Source organism: Pempheris klunzingeri, chromosome 4 (genome assembly GCF_042242105.1).
Source record: "Pempheris klunzingeri isolate RE-2024b chromosome 4, fPemKlu1.hap1, whole genome shotgun sequence".
Lineage (NCBI taxonomy): Eukaryota > Metazoa > Chordata > Actinopteri > Acropomatiformes > Pempheridae > Pempheris > Pempheris klunzingeri.
In genome coordinates, this window is record NC_092015.1 from 2,816,127 (window position 1) to 2,835,942 (window position 19,816).

A 19,816-nucleotide genomic window follows, 5' to 3' on the forward strand; every position below is an offset into this window, starting at 1 on the left:
TGGCTTGTGAAAAACTTTACTTAACATGAAAATATAAAAACCCATTCCCCATAGATGGCATCAGTGGTCCTTGATGTGATTGATTATCCTGCCTCAGCGGATGGCTGATCGTTAGCTGCTGTGTGGTATTTGGTTCAGTGGAGCTGTTGCATAACTATTCTTATTAAACCACACGGATGCTGCCGCTGTTATTGAGGTATTAAAGGCACAGAAATGTTAAAACCTCTTGTAAGTCATTTCAGTTCACGACTGAAAATGTGAGATTTTATTATCCAGAAAAATAGTTATTGGCTTCACATACTTTCAAGGCCCATAGGGAAGGAAAATGATATGAAAATGTTAAAAATCCAGCGGCACACACAAAGTCAGTGTACAATTAAATATGCTTCAGTACTAAAACAGTGATTTAAATGATTAAAGATTTTCATGATTGTTGCTGATTGTCTCTGCTGCTTTGGGATCCGTTTAGTTGTCTTATTTACTTACTGACTTTTATTGTGTGATTATAGTCTGACGGCACTGAATACAGAATGAAAGAAGGTGTGTGTGTGTGTGTGTGTGTTCCTGTGTATGAGGACCCAAATCTGTTTAAACAGTCACATTGTGAGGACTCGCCTTCCTTTTTAGGACAAAATGCAAATTCCCATCATGTAAATCAATAAATTTTAGGTTGACGGTTTAGGGTAAGGTCACGGTTAGGTCAAGGTTAGGGGTGTGTGTGTGTGTGTGTGTGTGTGTGTGTGTGCATGTACCAGCAATAAATCACCTGAGCAGACATGTTTTGTGTAGCATCACTTGACTTGTGTACACACAGTTCTGTCAGATATAGGTCGGCATGTATCTCTGTGAGAGGATCTTTATCTTCTGGGTTAGTTTAAGCAGGCCGCAGGAATAAAACCAGGACTCCACTGCTGTACGGGTGCACACACACACACACACACATGCAGAGTCCTGCTGAGTCTAGTTTTCCTATAAATACATTTTAAATTGATCCAAACTTTCTTCTCTCTCCCTATAGGTGGAGTTTGTGTGGTGGCCAACAGTCCTGCCTTTATTTCCCCCTGTCCTCTTCCTCTCCTGTCCCCTCTTCATCCTCCTCTCTCTCTCTCTCTCTCTCTCTCCTCTCTCTCTCTCTCTGTGATGCCGGGCTGTGGGTGAGTGTATACCCGTGACCAGACTGAAGCTGGGGAAGCTAAAGGTGGTGCGGCGGCAGCTGCTGCAAAGGTACAGAACAACACGTCTTTCCTTCCTTTTGATGGATTCCTTTTTTTTTTTTTAAAGTCTTTCTGATGTCTACTACAACGAATGCATTTGCTTGCATTAGTGGTTGCTGTGGAAACAGTTGGTGGTTAGGTAGCCGTTTATAAATACATTCACAGTCGACTTCAGTTTGTACAAATGTGCATAATAACCTGCAGTGAAAAGTACCTTTAGCAGAGTACTGTACTCTGCTACTTGAGTATTTCCATTTTCTGCTACTTTATGCTTCTACTCCATTAAATTTGACAGCTGAAGTGACAAATAAATTATGATATTATAACATCAATAAGACTTTATTGATCCGCTGAGAGAAATGTACAAGCTACCCAGTAGAATGTAAAGTAATTACTCCTTTACCATCTTCATCATTAAAGTGATGAACAATCAATAACTATAATCCAATAATATAACACAGCACATCATTCTGAATAATGAGTACTTTAACTTTTTGCTACTTGATGTATGTTTTGTTACTTTAAGTGAAATTTTGAATGCAGGGCTTTTGCTAGTAAGAGTATTTCTACACTGTGGTTTTACTACTTTCTCTCAAATAGAAGATCTGAGTAGTTCAAGATAAATAAAACAAAACCATATTTTGTCTTCCTTTACTAGTGGCGTCTAGCCTTGCAGATTACATTTAAGATGGTGAGCTTTCTGCCACCACCTTAATGCAATTTAGCCAAATAAAATTTGTTTCAAAGCGTCAGAAAATGCCTTTGCAAAAATCAAACAGTGAATCTGAACCATCTCAAACACAGTAAACACACTAAAAACAGCTAAAACATAAAGATTAATTTGATTGCTGTGCATTTTGTTGACTGAGAACACAGAATCCAGTTTTTAGTGGCAGCCTTAGTAATGTTTGGATTGTTGTGGTCACAGGTTTCCTAGTATGTAGATGACTGTCTAAATACTCTACACAGATAACTGATGTTTATGTCATGGGTTCATTCCTAATGCACCGCACCAGGTATGAACACCAGCCGTTTGTCTCCTGCCTGGCCGGCCTCTATGGTTGCCAATGGAGACGATACCAAAGAGCCCGGGCGCAGCCGGGAGAGTGCTGCTGCAGCAAGGTAAACACACACACACACACACACACACACTCAGAGCACCGTCTATAAGCAGTGAGTTGAGTTTGGTTAGTTGCTGATCATGCACAGTATCAGTATTGATTCCCTGGGCAGTTTTCTTCTGTCCAGCCTGCTGACTTTCTGCTCTTCTCTGAAACAGTATCAGCACATAGTGAACATACTCTGTCAGCTTCTATCAAAAAATACTGCTTCCATATGCACCCGCTAATATGATTAACTTCCTCTGTGGCTGCCAGATAGTGTAGCGTTCACTGTAAACTGTAAATGTTTCGCTTTAAAAGCTTTTTAAATGTCAGCTACATAAATACAGGCTCATTAGGCTTCATCCTTTTATCTAACAAATTGAATCAGAGTGTATTTCAAAGATTGGTAGATGTTCAAAAGTGATTTTAATTCAAGTTTATTATTTAATTTGAGAAGAAGTGGGTAGTTTAGTAGGATAAAATGTGGTGTGTGTGTGTTACAGGTGGAATGTGGCAGTTTTGGCCTCCTGATCCTCACCTTCTTCCTGAGTTTTTTATTCCTTTATTTCTGGAGTGAAGCTCAGAATGACTACAATGACTTTGACTGGTGGGTCACACACAGCACAAACTGCACATACAGTACACACACACGTAAAGAGTGAATTGTTCATCTTAGATAAATTAAAGGGACCATTCAAACTTTTCTTCACAACATCAAGCACAGCGTATGTGATAACTGTAGATTGTTTTTCTTGTGCCTCTTCAGGTTTAACTTCGGGACTCTGGGATTCTGGTTTCCATGGTCTCTGGTCCTGCTGGTCGTTGCTGCTGCTCTCTTTACATACATCGCCCTGCTATTGGTACAAACACTGATGTGATTTCAGCCTGTCTAGTTTGAAGGACAACTCTTTTCGCTTTATTTTTAGGTTCAAAATGACTGGAAGGTATACAGGTATATAAGTTTTGGAATTAGTCCAGCAGATCGCCTCTGCCAGCAGCAATGAAACAGGCTGCAACGTATTTCTTTGGAGCAAGTGCAAAAGAAAGTCCACTAAAAGTGCTTCTATCTGCCACTGAGAGACAACATTACAGAAAGGATCCGTGGAGAAATAGACCTGTCAGATCCTTTTTGTTTAACCACAAACAGCCCTTATATCGCTCTCTTCACAGCCACCAAACTCCATTGACAAATACGGTCATTTTACTTTGAGGAGGAGCTCGATCAGCAGCCCCTGCGTTCTGCAATCAGTTAATTAGTTTGTGTTATTGAGTGTTACTCAAACATAGTGTTGGATCCGACCTAACCCTTAAACACAGTGTCACGCAATAACACAAACCAAAAAAAGTACTGATTGACCAGCAACTCCTGTGGTGTGTGTGATTAAAATGACTGATTTTGTCAATGGAGTTCGTTGACTTTGAAAAGAGTGATAACGGCTGTTTTGGGTTAGATAAAAAGGATCTTACAGGCCTATCTCTGTAGAGATCCTTTCTGTGATGTTATCAGACTCTTAGAATAACAATCTGAGCCTGTCGATGGCTAGCAGACGTATTTGATTGGGTGCAGTTTACTCAGGGGATAACCTTGCAGCCGTTGCAGCCCGTTTCATGGCTGGCTGAGGCAATCTAACTAGACCAATTGTAAAACCTACCAGTTATTTAGACACCAGAATATATACAAATGATACCAGACTTGTACATATAGAGTCAGCAAAACAAAAAGAAGCAAATAAAAACATTTGATTATATACTCTTTACAGCTTGGCAACAGCAGGCAGTGTTGTTTTTGGATCAATGGTGTCCAGTTCAGATCTCTGAATGAACTGAGAAAACCTTCGTGTGGATGGAAAACACTTTAATCCCTTTCTAGCTAATGTAGTGATTGTGAACACTTGACCTCCCTGTTGCTGTTCTAACCACAGATTATTATCAGTAAAACTTTGTCAGCCATCATCTAATCGGACCCAACGAAGAGTCACTTTATTTTATTTTTTACTTACTAAACTAGAGTGCTTAAAGCGATGTGTTTCATTAGGTCGAGTGCACATTAGCCCCTCAGCCCTCCCATCACTTTAGAAGCTTGCCTGAGGTGAAGTGTACTATGTAAGACTACAGGACGCCTTTGACAGCGTTGTTAGCATTTGTTAAATCAGTTTTGGCATGCAAAGACAAGGATTTGACTGTTTCATTAAAAATTAAATTGTGATTTAACAATGTTCAGAAATGTAGTAGAAAGCGTGTTGTTTCTGGTCCGCTGGAAACAGATTTGCACCAGTAGTTAACTTTTTGTTAATAGATAAATTGTAGTAGAGTGTTACTTGAAGCAGCCTCATGAAAAAAAGCCTGATGAATGTCTGAACATTGTTTAGGTGCTGGCGGTGTGTCTGCTGTCTGAGGGTCAGAGGCTGTACCTTCACTGGAGCCACAAGGTATTACACACACAGGATAAATCAACACTAACACTGGCAGACAGGTCTTTGTGTTCCTCCTTGTTTTATGTCGTAGTAGATTGTGTTTTCTCACCCTCCTGTGTTTTTTTTTTTTTTTCTTCCTCAGACTGGCATCGTGGTGACTTTGGCGTTCTCTGTCACCGCTACAGCCATCCTGTCTGACGTCTGGAGCAAAGAATGGAAGACGCTGCTTCTCTCCCTGCAGGTCAGCCAATCCTGAAACCTGGATTCTTGTAATGTGCGATACATCGTGACCTGTTCACCCAACGTCTGTGCTAACGGTTCTGACCGACCCGTTGCCTTTCTGTCGTTCTCTTCCTGCTTTCATCTTTAGGTGACGGCACCTTTCCTCCACGTGGCTGCAGTCTCACTAATGGCGATTCTCTCCTGGCCAATAGCGTTGCACTTCTTCCGCATGAACAAAAAAGGTAAGCAAGTGTCACTGAGGTGCATTATGATGTGTTCAAGCTCTGTTCAGTAAAAAGGAGTATTGGGCAAAGCTGAATTAGGTAAGTTATAACATTATCATAATGTGTTCAGTTGTTTTTGGTAAGACACTTGATTAAATATAGCTGTTTGAAGAAGACATTTTTTGATGTTTTCACAGCAACATAAATAGATATTAGTGAGGGATTATGACTGCTAAGCTCTAAGCAGCTTTTAATACTTAACATTTTGAATTTTTAGTGATTTACACTGACTTCAGGATGGCTGAAATAATTTTTCAGGTTGGTTACATGAGTGGTGAAAAAAGTTTGTCGGGAGTCTTATGGTCTGACAATGATAACTTCTTTAAATCACAATTAACCGCCTGGTTTCTTCAGCTTTCAGTCAGGAGCAGAAATCAACCTTTAAATTGGAAAGAAACAGTGATTTGACATTTTCCAGAACATTTGGTATATGAATATAGAGTGAACAAAAAATAATACTTGTACTAATTTGTATCTATGTTTTAACTTAATTATTGCAACATAAACAATAAGAACCATGATTTAAAACCTTAAAATCAATTTGATCCACTCTTTGCCTCAATCCAGACCCCCAGACAGTTTAGCCAAGTCCTTCAGGACCCTTTTTACATCAAAACCTTCCTGTTCAGGAATGTTAGAGAGAAAGGGAGGCAGAAGAAAAAGAAATCTAGAGACGAGCACAACCAACCTCTCATTGATGTAACAGTGGAGGGAAGGACGGACTGAGGGACCTTGTTGAAATGACATATTGGCTGATTGTTGGCAGACAGTGAAGAGTTTGGCTCTAAAAGCTTCAGTTGTAGTAGTACCGGGCTGCCCCCCTCCCTTTGGGAATAAAGCTATTCTGACCTGAAACACACTCCTCAGCAACGTGACGCACTTGTCTGGCATGGATTACACAGCTGTAGACCTCCCTGCCTTCCTTCGTTCTCCCTCTCTCTCCACAGAAAATCAATGTCTCATTTTCCTACACTCTTCTCTTTGTCTCACTGATGCCGTCTTTCCTCTTACGTCCACTCTTTCTTTTGGTCTCTCGATCGTTCCTTCCTTTCTCACCTTCCCTGCTCCTTTTGCTGCTGTCCTTTCTTTTTCTTTTCACGTGTCTTTTGGCCTCTCCGCCTGTCTTGCTTTGTGTCTGACTGCCTTTCCCTCTCCACCGAATCGCTTTGACCTCTGTGTCTCTCTCTGCGTCTTTCTTCTCTCTTTGGTCTCCATGGGTACTGTCCCTGGTTGCCATGGTGATTCAGCGAGTAGAGTGATGCTGAGTCACGTCGGGAGTCTCTTCTGGTGGGAGATGAGGCAGATGAGAGAAGCTTGCCAAAGCTGTAATATATACAGGGATGCTGTGTAAAGGTGAAAGCAGACCTTTTTAGATTATTAAAACCTGCAAAGACTAATGAACATCATGAGTCATTGTAATGTAGTAATAATGAATTATTTTCACCAAAATACAGATTTTTTTAATTACATATTGGAGTAAATACAGAGGAAAACACACTGAACGACGGCGAGACAACTGGAGTCAAGTCACAAAGCGATGCCCCAAATCTGGCGACAGGTGCCTGCACCCAGCTGTAACAGTATGGAGCCTGACCGAGTGCACCTGTTGACATTTACAACTGAACAGAGCTTCCCTCTCTCTTTATAATCTGGTGACCACCAGTAGAGCAGGGAGGCAAGTGAATCGATAAAGCTGAAGGCCTTCAGTATGTTGATTGAAACGCCTAATTTACATGCAGACTATTATGACACGGGTCGTGTAAACCACATATTCCATTTGTAGTTCATCAGCAGTAAAGTTTAATAAACCAGAAAGAGTTTCTTCTTAAATATGTTTTCTAAATGAAAGTGCATAACAATATCTCTTGTGCTGTGTGTTCATCAGTGCGTCAGGTGGCAGTCCTGGGTCTCTACCTGTCCATGCTGTTCACGCTCTACCTGGTCCCTCTGGGAATGTACTCGCCCTGCATTAAAGAGGCGGGAACGCTGGGACCCGCCCCAACGCTCATCGGACACCGAGGAGCTCCAATGGTGAGGCTGAACTGAATGGGGCCTGTCTTAAGATAAGATAAGATCTAATTTTATTCATCTGAAGGTGTTGTTGCAGTACAAAGGAAGGAAAGACTGCAAATATAAAATATAAATAAAGTTGCAAGTAAAAAAGAAATGAATGATGCAAAATCCAAAAATATATTTTTTTTATTGGTTCTGTTCGAAGTTTCTTCCCATTAAAGGGGAGTTTTTCCTGCCATTGTTGCCTAATATAATATCTGATGCTTGTCATTTAAATAATTTCCTTCAGGATGAATAAAGTTGATCTTATCTTATCTCTTACGTGGAGACTCTTGAATCCTTAATTTTGAATTCCTGAATCGTTGGGTCTCTCTCTTAATCAAAGAATTTGGTCTAGACCTGCTCTTTATGGAAAGCATATATAAATAAAGATTGATTGACTTATATTTATCATTTAAACACTGTGTGTGTGTGTGTGTGTGTGTGTGTGTGTGTGTGTGTGTGTGTGTGTGTGTGTGTAGCTGGCTCCAGAGAATACTGTCATGTCGTTTGAGAAGGCAGTGGAAGCTGGAGGAGAAGGACTGGAGACTGACGTCACAATCAGGTAACTGCTCTCACCTTGTATCTGTCGCATCACTGTCATCACTGCAGTGGTTGTTGCAGCTTCTTCATTCATCTTTCAGCTGCAAGGTGAACACATTTTAACTGCTTTCTCAGGTTTCTACATCATTTATTATATCTCATGGAAGATGAAAAGACCCTGTGGAACCAGCAGTAGGGCTACAGAGCAATGTTTTTATGAAAAACACTGAATGTTAACGTAAGGAGAAAACTAAAATGATGCTTACACACAGAAATCTGCATGCTCATCGTTCAGGCATTCTGTTTTTGTGTGCAAAGAACTGTCCAATACTAAGAAGTGTTTGTCATCTATTTAGGTAAAAAGTACCTCATATCACAAAATGGATCATCCTGCTCATGCTTGCAACAAAATGTAATATGTCACTCACACATTCATTCATTTACTTTTATATCAATTTACTAAAGATCCTGAAATATCTATATCTATTAAACAGCAGCAGGTTTTCTTCACGGCCGTTTTTAAAAGACCTTTAAAGGCATTCAAAGAGGGGAATGCTTCATTGAATTCAATTCAATGTGGTTATGCAACTTATTAAGCGACAGAAAACCAAACGGTTAATATCAGGAAAACATTTCACAAGTACAGCCAACACAGATTACTGGATTTTGAACTCTTACTACTGAAAGCGGTGCAGCCTGTGACATGAATGTGGTTGCCGACTGTCTGATTAATTGAACAAATTGTTAAAATGCACAGAACATTCACATTTGTTCAAAGGTGACCCAGTTATCTCTGAGTGAAACGATCAAATAACATGAGATCACAGCATGTTTTCTCGCTGCTAGAATCACCAGCGGAGCAGTCAGTCGACAGTGAACTGATGCTAATTGTACAGATCAGATTCTAGCACGCTACCCTCACCGCTAAGATGATTACCGCCATGCTAATCCAGTTAGCCATTAGCTCCCCCATTAGCCTGTGGCCGGTGGGTTAGCACACTATTTTACAGCCTGAGAACAGGGGGATTAGCAACACAGCATGATTTAGCATCAGCGGGTTAGCTTAATCCCATCCTGCTGGTGACCCCTGTGAGCCTGGTAGTTCCTGTATGTGTGTGTTTAAGAATGAGGTGTGTGTGTGTGTGTGTGTGTGCAGTCTGCATGAATGATTGTGGCTACTTGGCAGTTCCTGTGTAATTAAACTGTCAAGGGTTTTGTGAGGCAATCTATCGCTGTCTGTGTGTGTGTGTTTATGGGCATGTAGGTAACTGATATCACTCGTGTGATTAATTGAGATGACAGGCTCGCAGAGATTGCCTGTGTGACTTAATTTGATTGCTGGTGTTTTGTGCAGTGAACAGAGGTTTGGAGAATTAAATGCCCTTTGCTGACTTTCATCATCCTTCCCTCTTTTCCTTCCCTCTCTATCCTTCCTACCTGCCCTCCTCTCCTTTCCTCGTCATAACTTTCCTCTTATATATATATTTCCATGACTCTCTGCAGTTTTGATGGCGTTCCCTTCCTGATGCACGACTCCACTCTGAGGAGAACCACTAACGTCGCTGAGGTTTTCCCGAATCGGTCGCACCTCGACGCCTCCATGTTCACCTGGGCCGAGCTGCAGCAGCTGAATGCTGGTGACTGGTTCTTATTGGTGAGACTAACACACACGCACACACACGCAATTAACTCTAGGAGGAAAATGACGACTTGAAAATGAAAACTGATGTTGTGTTCAAAGACAAAGATGTCTAGCGTAGCCATATTTTTCAATGGGAACCCAAACATATTATGTTTCTTGCTGCGACAATGCATAAGGAGAACATGCAGATTCCTAAACACAACTATGTTTAGCTGTTCTTTTTGTTCTTTTCTGCGAATTCTTATAAACTTTCAACATCACACACACACACACACTCTTTTACAGAAGGATCCCTTTGCTACTGTGTCGCTCCTGTCTGAGGCCGACTGCTCCCAGGCCCAGAACCAGTCTGTTCCCTCACTGGCCCAGTTCCTGGAGGTAGCGGCCCGCAGTGGCAAACTAGTGCTGTTTGACCTGCGCAGGCCACCGTACGGACATCCCTACAGGCAGTCATACATCAACACCACTCTGCAGGTGGTGCAGGCCCACATCAACTCCTCCCAGGTAACTGGTCAGGATGGATGTAGGTAAAAACACAAGCTGTAAGCCTGTAGTATACGATGTGCTTCTGGGTTTGTTGTTTGATGATTAAGTGACAAACTGAACAGTTGCTCTACAAACATATTCATAGCTTGTATTGTAGTTATCACTTGTACACCAGGATTGAAGGTCACTCGTATTGTTGTGACACATTTTTTATTTTGGCCAATATGATTTCTCCAGTACGATCGTGAAGTCTCTTATTTTAATATCTTCAACAGCAGTTTTTTCCATTTTCTTTAATGTTTTTTGCAAGTGGTGATGACGTATTATGTGAATTTATGGATGTGTGTTTATGTGCATGTGTCCATTGTGTATTTCTTACATTGTATGTGTGTGTGTGTGTGTGTGTAGGTGTTGTGGCTGCCATCTGAAGACAGGGACATGGTCCAGGCCATGGACCCACAGCTGCAGCAGACCTCTGGAGAAAAGGCTTCTGTTCAGGAACTGACAGACAGCCACATCACCAGACTGAATCTGCACTACAGCACCATGTCACAGCAACAGATCAGGTACACGCACACACATTTTTAATGGAGTAATAAACATTGTGACATTATAACAATATTTTTACAAAAACTTCTGAAATTGGTCTAGTAGATTGCCTCTGCCATCACTGTAATACCTGTAATGATTATTTTTGTAGAGATCCTTACATTATGTTGTCAGACACTTTGAATAACAGAGACCTGTAAGATCTCTTTAAAGCCACCAGACTCCATTGGAAAATACACAAATTTTACCATGCAGAACACAGGAGTGGCTGGCCTACTGCTACTTTGATTGGTTAATTTGTTTGTGTTATCGTGTGTAACACAAACATTATGTTGGATCTAAACTAACCTTTTAAAACACCAGAGTCACACAAAAACACAAACAAACTTGACTGATCTAAACAGCCGTAGACCTGCAACTCAATTGTAAAATTACTGCTTTTGTCAGTGGAGTCTGGTGGCTTTGAGTCAAGTGATTTAACAGCTGTTTCTGGTCATAAAAAAGGATCTTACAGGTCTGAATCCGTTCTGTTATGTTGTCAAGAATTAGAATGACAATCAGAAGTTGTCAGTGGCAAAAGCAAGGATCTGTTTTGGACGCACTTTGATTGGGTACTGTTGCCACAAAGGATTACATAACAGCAACTATAGCTCGTCTGCCGCCTGTTTTTGGCTGCTGAACCGATCTGCAGGATCGATTCAAAAAGATCATTTAGAACTCAAAATATGTTTGAATCTTGAAACATAATATTTGTGATTGCTGCATTCTTGTAACAATGATTCATGAACTATTTGCAGCAAAAACATTTAACTTAAATGATCTTTGTTATGACAGATTTTAACCTAAAAATATCCAGAATGGTTTGAAATGATTTTCACCCAAATTTTGTAACCTCACACAAACGTTATTATGTTTTCCTGCTGCAAGAAGACACTGATCACAACAAAATAGATGTGCGCCTAATGGTGCATCAGGAAAAAAAGCAATAATTAAAGTAGAACTATAGTTGTAGCATGTTTGTACTTCATATTTCTAAAATTGTATATCAGATTAGAAAATAAAAAACAAAAATAAAGCTCACTATATATACACACACGCACAGTTAAGTGCTCAATTATGCAAAAAATATAGCTTTTTATACCTGCTGAGAGAAACATGACATGACACCGTGAGCTTTCAAACTGTCTGTTACAGAAGGTACAGATGGCCGTCACCTCCTCAGCAGCTCCATCTGGTTGCTTCCCCGTCGCCTCAGGAAGAGAGAGGAAGAAGGGGTGAGGGAGCGGAGAGAGGGAGGTAAAGGGCAGGTCAGGTTTGAAGTCCAGGACAGGAGTGAGGAGGCGGAGGAAAGCACGTTGGAGTTCTGAGTTTAAATCAGGAGGAGGTGGATTAGAGGAGAAGGGGACGTACAGTACAAGAGAAAAGAGTAGGAGGTGTTTGACATAAACAGAAGCTGCGGGAGAACAATCTGGAAAGAACAAGGATTTGAAGACGGTGTGGAGTGACTCACACATCGACCGTTTTAAACACAACTCACACAAGCCACTGAAATAGTTTTCCCTTGCTGCTACTGATTCATCCCCGCTGTGATCTCACTGCAATGTGGAAATATCAGCTTTGATGGCACCGTATTAGTCACCAACGAGGGATGCCTGGTGATGGCGTCACATTGTGTGGTAACCGTTGTCTTAAAGTTGTGCTCATCGTCTGTATCATGTCTGTAATGGACAAACTGTGGTAGATCACTACCAGGGTTGTGAGTCATTCAAGGCATTTTCTAGACACTTTAGCTCGATACCAGTTCATAAACAATACTTCCTGCTTTGTACTACTGAACGCCTTAAAGTAATTCCAATATTTTTAAACATTTCAAACATTAAAAATTACTGATAGGTGCAGAAGGTTTCGGTATTGGTCCGGTAGAGCGCCTCAGCGGGCAGCTGTGAATCAGGCGGCAACGTTATGAAGTGCTTGTAAAATCCTTTTTGTTTAACCATCGGTTCAAAGCCACCAGACTCCATTGACAAAAACAGTCATTTTAGCCCTCAAAACACAGGAGTTTGTTTTTGTTTTTATGACATACACAAATATTGTGTTGGATCTGAACTATTAAAACACCAAAGTCACACAAAATAACGCAAATCTATTGTTTTACATCTGTTGATACATACGTATGTTATCTGTTTATGTTCATTAACTTTTCATAGCACTCGCAGTCTGTGAAGGTGAACTGGAAAAGATGAGAGATTAAGTTCTACTTCAGTTTTTTCAACAACAATCGTTAAAAACAAAGTATTAGAAGTAAAACAGCAGAGTACAGTAACTGAAGTAAAATCTGTGCATCTATTTCTGCGCAAAACGGAGCTCCTTTGTTTCTGTTGCTCACTGCTTTGCCCTTTTAAAATGGTGTGTTGTATAAAATAAGTCTGTGAGAGAGATTTTTTGAAGATGATGGTGCTCACAGTTTTTAATAAGACTTCTTAATAAGATGAATTAACAAACTGTTCTGAACTGACACTTGGTGTGATGTCATAATTAAATAATAAGATTATACAACTCCTGGTTGTGCAACCTTGCAAAGAATAATTTCCTTTCAGCTCTGATCTTCCTCCTCATAGAAAATCGATCCCTCTCTTTCTCTCTTTGTGCTCTCTCTCTCTCTCTCTCTCTCTCTCTAATCTTCTGTCTCTCACTCTTTACCTCAGCAGACCATCATTAGACTTTCAAAGGACGCTGTCATCCCAACAGTCAGAGATACCTTTTTGTTTGTGTGTTAGTGAGAGACGGGTGCATGTAATTCTCCCATTGTGATAAATTGCTCCTCTTCTTCCTCCCCTCCCCTCATCCCTTCATTCCTTCCTAATCCAAAGCCTCTCCTCCCTCTCTCTCTGCTCAGTCTTCCCCTCCTCTCATTAATGGTCTTTCTCTCTCCTTATTTCCTTTTTGCCTTCTACTTCTTTCCCTTTTGTGTTCATCCTTCGATCTCTGCTTTCTCTCAAGTCCAGTCAAATTAGCTTTACTGGCATGAATCTTGAAAACGGTCGATTAGTAATCACGTGACAACAAGTATCTCAAACAGGGCAGTCCTTTAGAATTTACTATAAACCAACAGAAAACAGCAAACACATCCAACGTGTTGGGAGGTTTTCCTTTGTCTGGACATATGATGCCAGCTTTCTGGAGGAAGGCTTCTTTTAGGTCGATATTATATTTTGTGCAGCTTCGTCTCAGTGGCTGCAAACAGACTCGTCATTTGGCAGCCATGACTGTCTTTTAGATCTTGATCCAGATTAGATGTTGTTAATTAATTAGTTAAGATAATTCATGTGCAAATTATGAAAAAAAAAATATGCAGAAATGTCTGATAGTATAAAAAGATGAGTTGATGATTTTTATTTTATCCCAAAAAAGTTCTTCTTGCGGAGACATACAACCACAAGGCAATCATTCTGGTTTTCAGCTCTATAGGTGCGAGATGTGGGACTGTTGTAAAAATCTGATCTGATTTATTAATGGGTTTGATATTTTGTGCCAATGTGATTTTTGTAATTGAACAGGATGTTGAGTCACAGAGTCTCAGCACCAAGTGATTAAGGAGACTGTTTTTTAATGAGTTCCTCCTGGATTTTTTAAAGTAGTGAAGTAATTTTCTCCTCTCTCTCTCCCAACAGTAAGTACCAGTCACTGAACATCAGCACTAACCTGTATGTGATCAGCCAGCCGTGGCTCTACACCCTGGCCTGGTGTGCCGGAGCTCAGTCCGTAACCACCAACTCCATCCACGTCCTGTCCAACATCAACAAGCCGCTCTTCCTCATGGTGAGCACATGCAGCTCTGTTGTCAGATATTACGATCCCTGCGGTCCTTAATAAGGTCGTCATCATATTGAGTGTGAGTAGCTCTATCAGTGATCTTGGCACTCAGTACAACACTAAATCATTACTGCTGTCTTACAGCAGCTGTCAGTGTGGAATAACAGAACTAACATTGTAATCTAATAACGGCACAAACTTCAGTCCCTCCTGGATAACTGAGGAAATAAAAACAGTTAATTTAAAGATTATGTTGGTACCTTTTATGTGACTGAATCAGTCAGTCTAGGTTAAAGATCTTCATGGGACCAAAACCCTAATGGGCCCAGGATAATTCATTCCGAGATCCGATTAGACCCAATTATTTAAAAAAATGTCTGTCATGCCAGATATAGCATATGGCAGCCTAATAGGAGATCAAAATAACAGAAAGACTTGCCAGGCTGTGCCATTCTTCATTCGTTTGTCTGGTAGATGACGGGGAGCCTCCATAGCACATAATGACAAACACACCTGGCACCCGCAGTAATGGAATCAGTCCCCATAGTTGGCCATAATAAAATATGGACCATAACACCTACAGATCCCAGGTTGGGCTGACTCGATATTATTCATAACCCTGACATCATCAGGGCTAGTTTTACTTTGGAAAAACCAAAGATTAGGTCTTAACGTTAGGACTGACATGCCCCTTGCAGCTCCATTTATATTTCAGACATCTAGAAGTTGCTTTTATCTGCTCTGGCTTTCAGTGAGTTGGCAGGTAGGAGGTTCTGTATCAGTTTAAAAAGCTCCTCAGCAGGTATCGTGGGTGTTTGAAGATTGAGCCTGTGGCCTTTTTGGTTGCATAAACACTCTCTCTCTCTCCACCTACGCGTCTGTGTAGATTCAAATGAGTCTGATTAGGTTATTATTACCGGTGTACAAGTCTAAGCCCAATATTTTCTGGTTGCTAAATGAACCAGTGATATTCGTGTTCACACTCTTCTGTCTTTGTCTCTCTCCAGACTCCCGAGGAATATAGTTTGATGTGGACTCTGACGGATGCTGTGTCTGCCTTCCTCATCATCGCAGTTTTCATATTCCATTGGTGCGTACACACACACACACACACACACACACACACACTGCTGTCACGATTGTTCCTCCCTGCTAACCGTAGCGTCTGGTGTTATGGATGTTTGGGTGGTGAGACTGTGAAGGGCTGAGTCATCCTGGTGGCTGATGAGGTTTTTATTACTAATATCACTGTGTATCACTGTGGCCATATGATGTGAAGAGACTGAAGACAAAAGTGTTTTTGATCCGTGTAAGGAGGATAACACAAAGAGATAAAACTCCACAAATGTATTTATGTACTATATGCCATCATTTCATCACAACACAAGAGTTCAGACTAGCAAAAGCAGTCCAGGTTCAGCCCAAAGGAGTGAAGAAGACCCATCCTGCCCATTATTTCATTCAGATTGTTTCCAGTCAGAAATAAAGGTGTGTGTTGTTCTGTTTAAAAACTTATGTAAAAAAAGCAGGTTAGTAGGTAAATCCGGCTTGTGTAATGCCCAGATCCAGAAACCAGGGCCCTAATTAGACATATTTTAGAGTGTAAATGTGGAATGGGTACAAAAAGATTTGGACTTGGTCCTGTAGGTCACCTCAGCCAGCAGCTTCAAAACAGGCGGCAATGTAATCGTAAAGATTGACACGACAACATTGCCATTATTTGGTCACACAAAGCCCCACAATAACACAAAGACAGAAACAGATTGAGGTTTTCTGTGAGGTAAAATTACTGTTTTTGTGAATGCAGACTGGTGGCTTTGAAGAAAGCGATATAATGGCTGTTTCTGGTTCGACAAAACGTTTTTGCAGAAATGAGAAAAGGCTATTTTTTTCCTCCGTTCTCTACACTGTCACTTCTTGCGTGCACTGAATGCTTTCCAGGAGAGAAAATCTGAAAATATGCGCCATCATGTCTCCTCCCTCTATATGGTGGCTAAGTTTCATTTAGTTTTTAACAACTATGGTCACAGACAACACATTGTACAAACTGTTTCTGGTTCCTGTCAGCCAGATGAGGTTTTTCATGGCTCCTCTGTGCTTTCATTTTTACTTTAGTTGTTGTTGTTTTCGCATCATCTCTTTCATCGCCAGTCTCTCTCTTCTCCTTTTCATACCTGGGCTTCAGTTAACACTCACCTGGAACCTCACCTTACACACACACACACACACACACACACACACACACACACACTCTCTCATATCCTCATGCATGTTCTGTGTACACATCAAAGAGGTTACAAGGGTACATGTGGCAGAATCAAAGCACTTTGGCAAACATAGAAACACGTCTGGTTATTCACTGCTGCTCTGATCTCCTTTGTGTGTGTGTGTTTGTGTGTGTGTGTGTGTGTGTGTCACAGGTGGAGAGAGAGAGGCCTGCCCTTCTGGTCCGGCAGCCGGCAGACTCACGAGACTGGACCGTACAGCAAGTTCAGGACGGGTATGAGAACATTTTTCTTCTCCTCCATGTTTGTTGTGTGTGTGTGTGTCATTGTGGAGAGTTTTATATTTCCATGCTGTCTGACGCCTTGTCTCCATCCTGGCTGTTTATTTTGTTGTTTTATTTATTAGCTGTGTTTACTGTGATTTTGGGTCTTTACTGACGAGGCAGTTAGCCAGATGTTAGGATACCTTGTCTCATCGCTTGAGTGAAAGAATGATGAGCAGCATATTAACTATTAGAGAAAAAGCTAATTAGACAAATTACCAAAATGTTGTGGTCCTTTTAATTATCTGTCATAAACAAAAGACATCTTTTAAAAACTTAATATTATTCTCAACATATTTACAGACATTTGGGGAAATCTTCTGGTTTGCTGTCTTCCTGTGATATCAAAATTAATATGAATTTCGTCCCTGTCAGCGTTAAGATTAGACTTTACAAATGCAGCTCCAACTTTATTAAAAGAGGAAAAAACACTTTTCACCAAGTTTGAACGCATTTAAGAATCAATAGAAACTTCACAGTGAAGACAGCGCTTTTAAAATTGTTGTAGTTGATGTTTGTTTATTTAAATGTAGTTTCACTCCAGCTGTGGCTCGACCAGCAGAGAGGCATCATTTTATAGTTACCGTCTTTGCATGTAGTGATGTGTGTCTGTGTGCTATGTGTGTCAGACTCTTCAGAGGTCATCTGTATTCGCTGGAGCCCCCTCCACTCTGACCACCCTGCCGGAGCCCTCGTCTCCCTCCCCTTGGTCTTCAACCCATGACACCCTGCATGTCAGCCCTGCATGTCAGCCCTTCAGGAAGCTTGTATGAACCCTGAGCCCTGTTTGAACTATGAAGCACACAGAAAGCATAAAGGGAGATTTGCCTGATTCACATGATTATGGGGATTAAGCTTCACTAGGCAAGCAGCAGTAGAACAACACTCAAAACTTCAGAAATGACCCGAAAATGCTGTTGTGGATTCCCCTTTATCACAACAATGCAGCTATAATTAGAGAAAATAAGGCTATTAAAGGTGCAGCGGGCATAACACCTTATCTGATTGTGCGTTCACATTGCAAGCCTTAGTGCTCAATTATATGCTCAAATATATATATATATATATATATATATATATATATATATATATATATATATATATATATATATATATATATATATATATATATATATATATATATATATATAAAAAAATGTGTCCGTTTCCAGTGTGAACGGGTCACAGTCCTGAACTGAACACACTTAACTCACAGAACAATATGCAGCACGAGGACACACAGAAGTAAACAGACGTGATCCAAAGATTCAGGATGTCAGGAGTGACTTTTAACTACTTTATCTGAATCATGGTCGCTTTATCTCTCAGCCCTTCTGTGCAAGACTCTCGTGGCAAGATGAATGTTAATCTAAAATGATGTAAAAGTCACATAGATTCCAATTTTAAAAGATAAATAAAAAACAGACCTGTATCTGATTTAGGACCACATATTCATTTGTGCTGTTGACACTGTTCTGAAAAAACAAAAATTGAGCCACATATGAGCAAAGAAATCTGATTGGGGTCACTTTTGGCTGCAGTCTAAACGCAGCAGTACAGAAAGATCCGCCAGAGGTGCCATAAAAACTCCATATGCTGTGATACTAAATCCTCTGATTCAACAAGAGAATTACAGTATGTGAAGCCTGGAAATAAGCCCTCGCTACAGTATGTGTGTCTTTGCATCCACTCTCTGCAATTTGCATGTTGCTTTTTTTCTTTAAATCTCATCTTTGCCTTTATAGATACATGTCTGTCTGACACCTGTTAATATTAATGGCTTACTGGCTTGTACCTGTCCTTACCCATATGTGTTTCGCATGCACTCTTGCCTCGAGCCCTCTCTCCTCTCTCACTATGGCCCCTGTATTACCCACAATGCTCCTCGACATGTGAAGGTATAAACTCTAAACTTTTTGACCTGTAATTCCTCCCTTACAGAGCTGAGTGATGTGTGGTCCATCTCCAGCATCAACGTCCGGCCTGACCTACGGAGCACGCCCAGTTCACCCAGTGCCCCTCACCTGCCCACCATCACCGAGGAGTGACGAGAGAGAGAGAGGGAGAGAGAGAGAGAGAGAGGGAAGGAAAAGTACTTGTTTATCAGAGGCTGTTAAAGCTCCTGAAAACTTAACTCTTAAATATTTGTCGATGACCTTTAAATTTTCATGAAGAAATGAGCAACAATCAAATTGGATCGAGAAGCATTCTTAGTTGTTGTGTATTAAAGCAGACACACACCTTGATTTATGGTCTATTCTACCTTAAATGGGACCATAATTTATAAAATGAACATCCTGCTGTTGGAGAAGACTTGAAACCAGTGACTGAGACTATAAACTCATTAGGAAAATGTTTACTGTGGTAATAAATCAAGTTAGAAATAGACTCATCTTCTCATAGACTTCAATACAGTTGAACTGTGGTGTCGCCCCCAGCTGGCCGTTAGAAAGAATGCAGGTTTAAGGCACTTCAGCATCGTCACCTGGAAGCTACGTCCACTTCTTTTTCTCTAGTCTTTGGTTAAACCTCATCACACATAGTGAGAGAGGAAAAAGGAGCAAGATTTGACGAAGACGAGAGGAAAATGTTGAGGAAAAGTGAAAAAGTGCCACCTCTCTTGTCCTCCTCTCTCAGTCTGTGGGCCGCCGGCCTGCAGCAGGAACTGAACTGCTGAACCGGACCTCATTCACTGGGACGGAGCAGAGAGACTCTGGACAGGAGCCCAGGAGCGCCGGTGTTCATTTCCATACTGTAATCTCATAGATGCCATTAAATGCCTGGGCAGTGAGGACGGTTGAACGCTCGCCCACTGAGAGCATCCTCATCTCTGGTCATTCAGCACCACCAGCTGAGCTCAGCAGCTTCAGCAAGACTTTTAAAAGAAATCACACCTCACAAAAGAAAGAAGAAAGCAATGAGTATGTACTGCTGGAGTTGCATTCT

The 19,816-nt window shown here is 41.0% G+C and overlaps 1 protein-coding gene across 1 annotated transcript; it reads left to right on the forward strand.

Moving 5' to 3' along the window:
* The first annotated feature begins 835 nt into the window (after positions 1–835).
* On the forward strand, positions 836–18,918 carry gdpd4a (glycerophosphodiester phosphodiesterase domain containing 4a). Its single transcript, XM_070829320.1, has 17 exons — positions 836–868; positions 1,160–1,224; positions 2,231–2,336; positions 2,821–2,924; positions 3,084–3,177; positions 4,687–4,746; positions 4,874–4,972; positions 5,102–5,195; positions 7,123–7,268; positions 7,772–7,854; positions 9,336–9,486; positions 9,760–9,978; positions 10,369–10,526; positions 14,181–14,328; positions 15,330–15,412; positions 16,743–16,822; positions 18,812–18,918. Exons 1-17 carry the CDS (start codon positions 836–838, stop codon positions 18,916–18,918), a joined length of 1,830 nt encoding a protein of 609 aa, XP_070685421.1.
* The last annotated feature ends 898 nt before the right edge of the window (positions 18,919–19,816 follow it).

Excerpts from the sequence above, each read along its gene's own strand:
- gdpd4a (XM_070829320.1), top strand. The coding sequence starts at position 836 with ATGTATCTCTGTGAGAGGATCTTTATCTTCTGG. Across the intron at positions 5,196-7,122 it reads CTTCCGCATGAACAAAAAAG|TGCGTCAGGTGGCAGTCCTG; the intron begins GTAAGCAAGTGT and ends TGTGTTCATCAG. Across the intron at positions 16,823-18,811 it reads GTACAGCAAGTTCAGGACGG|AGCTGAGTGATGTGTGGTCC; the intron begins GTATGAGAACAT and ends CCTCCCTTACAG.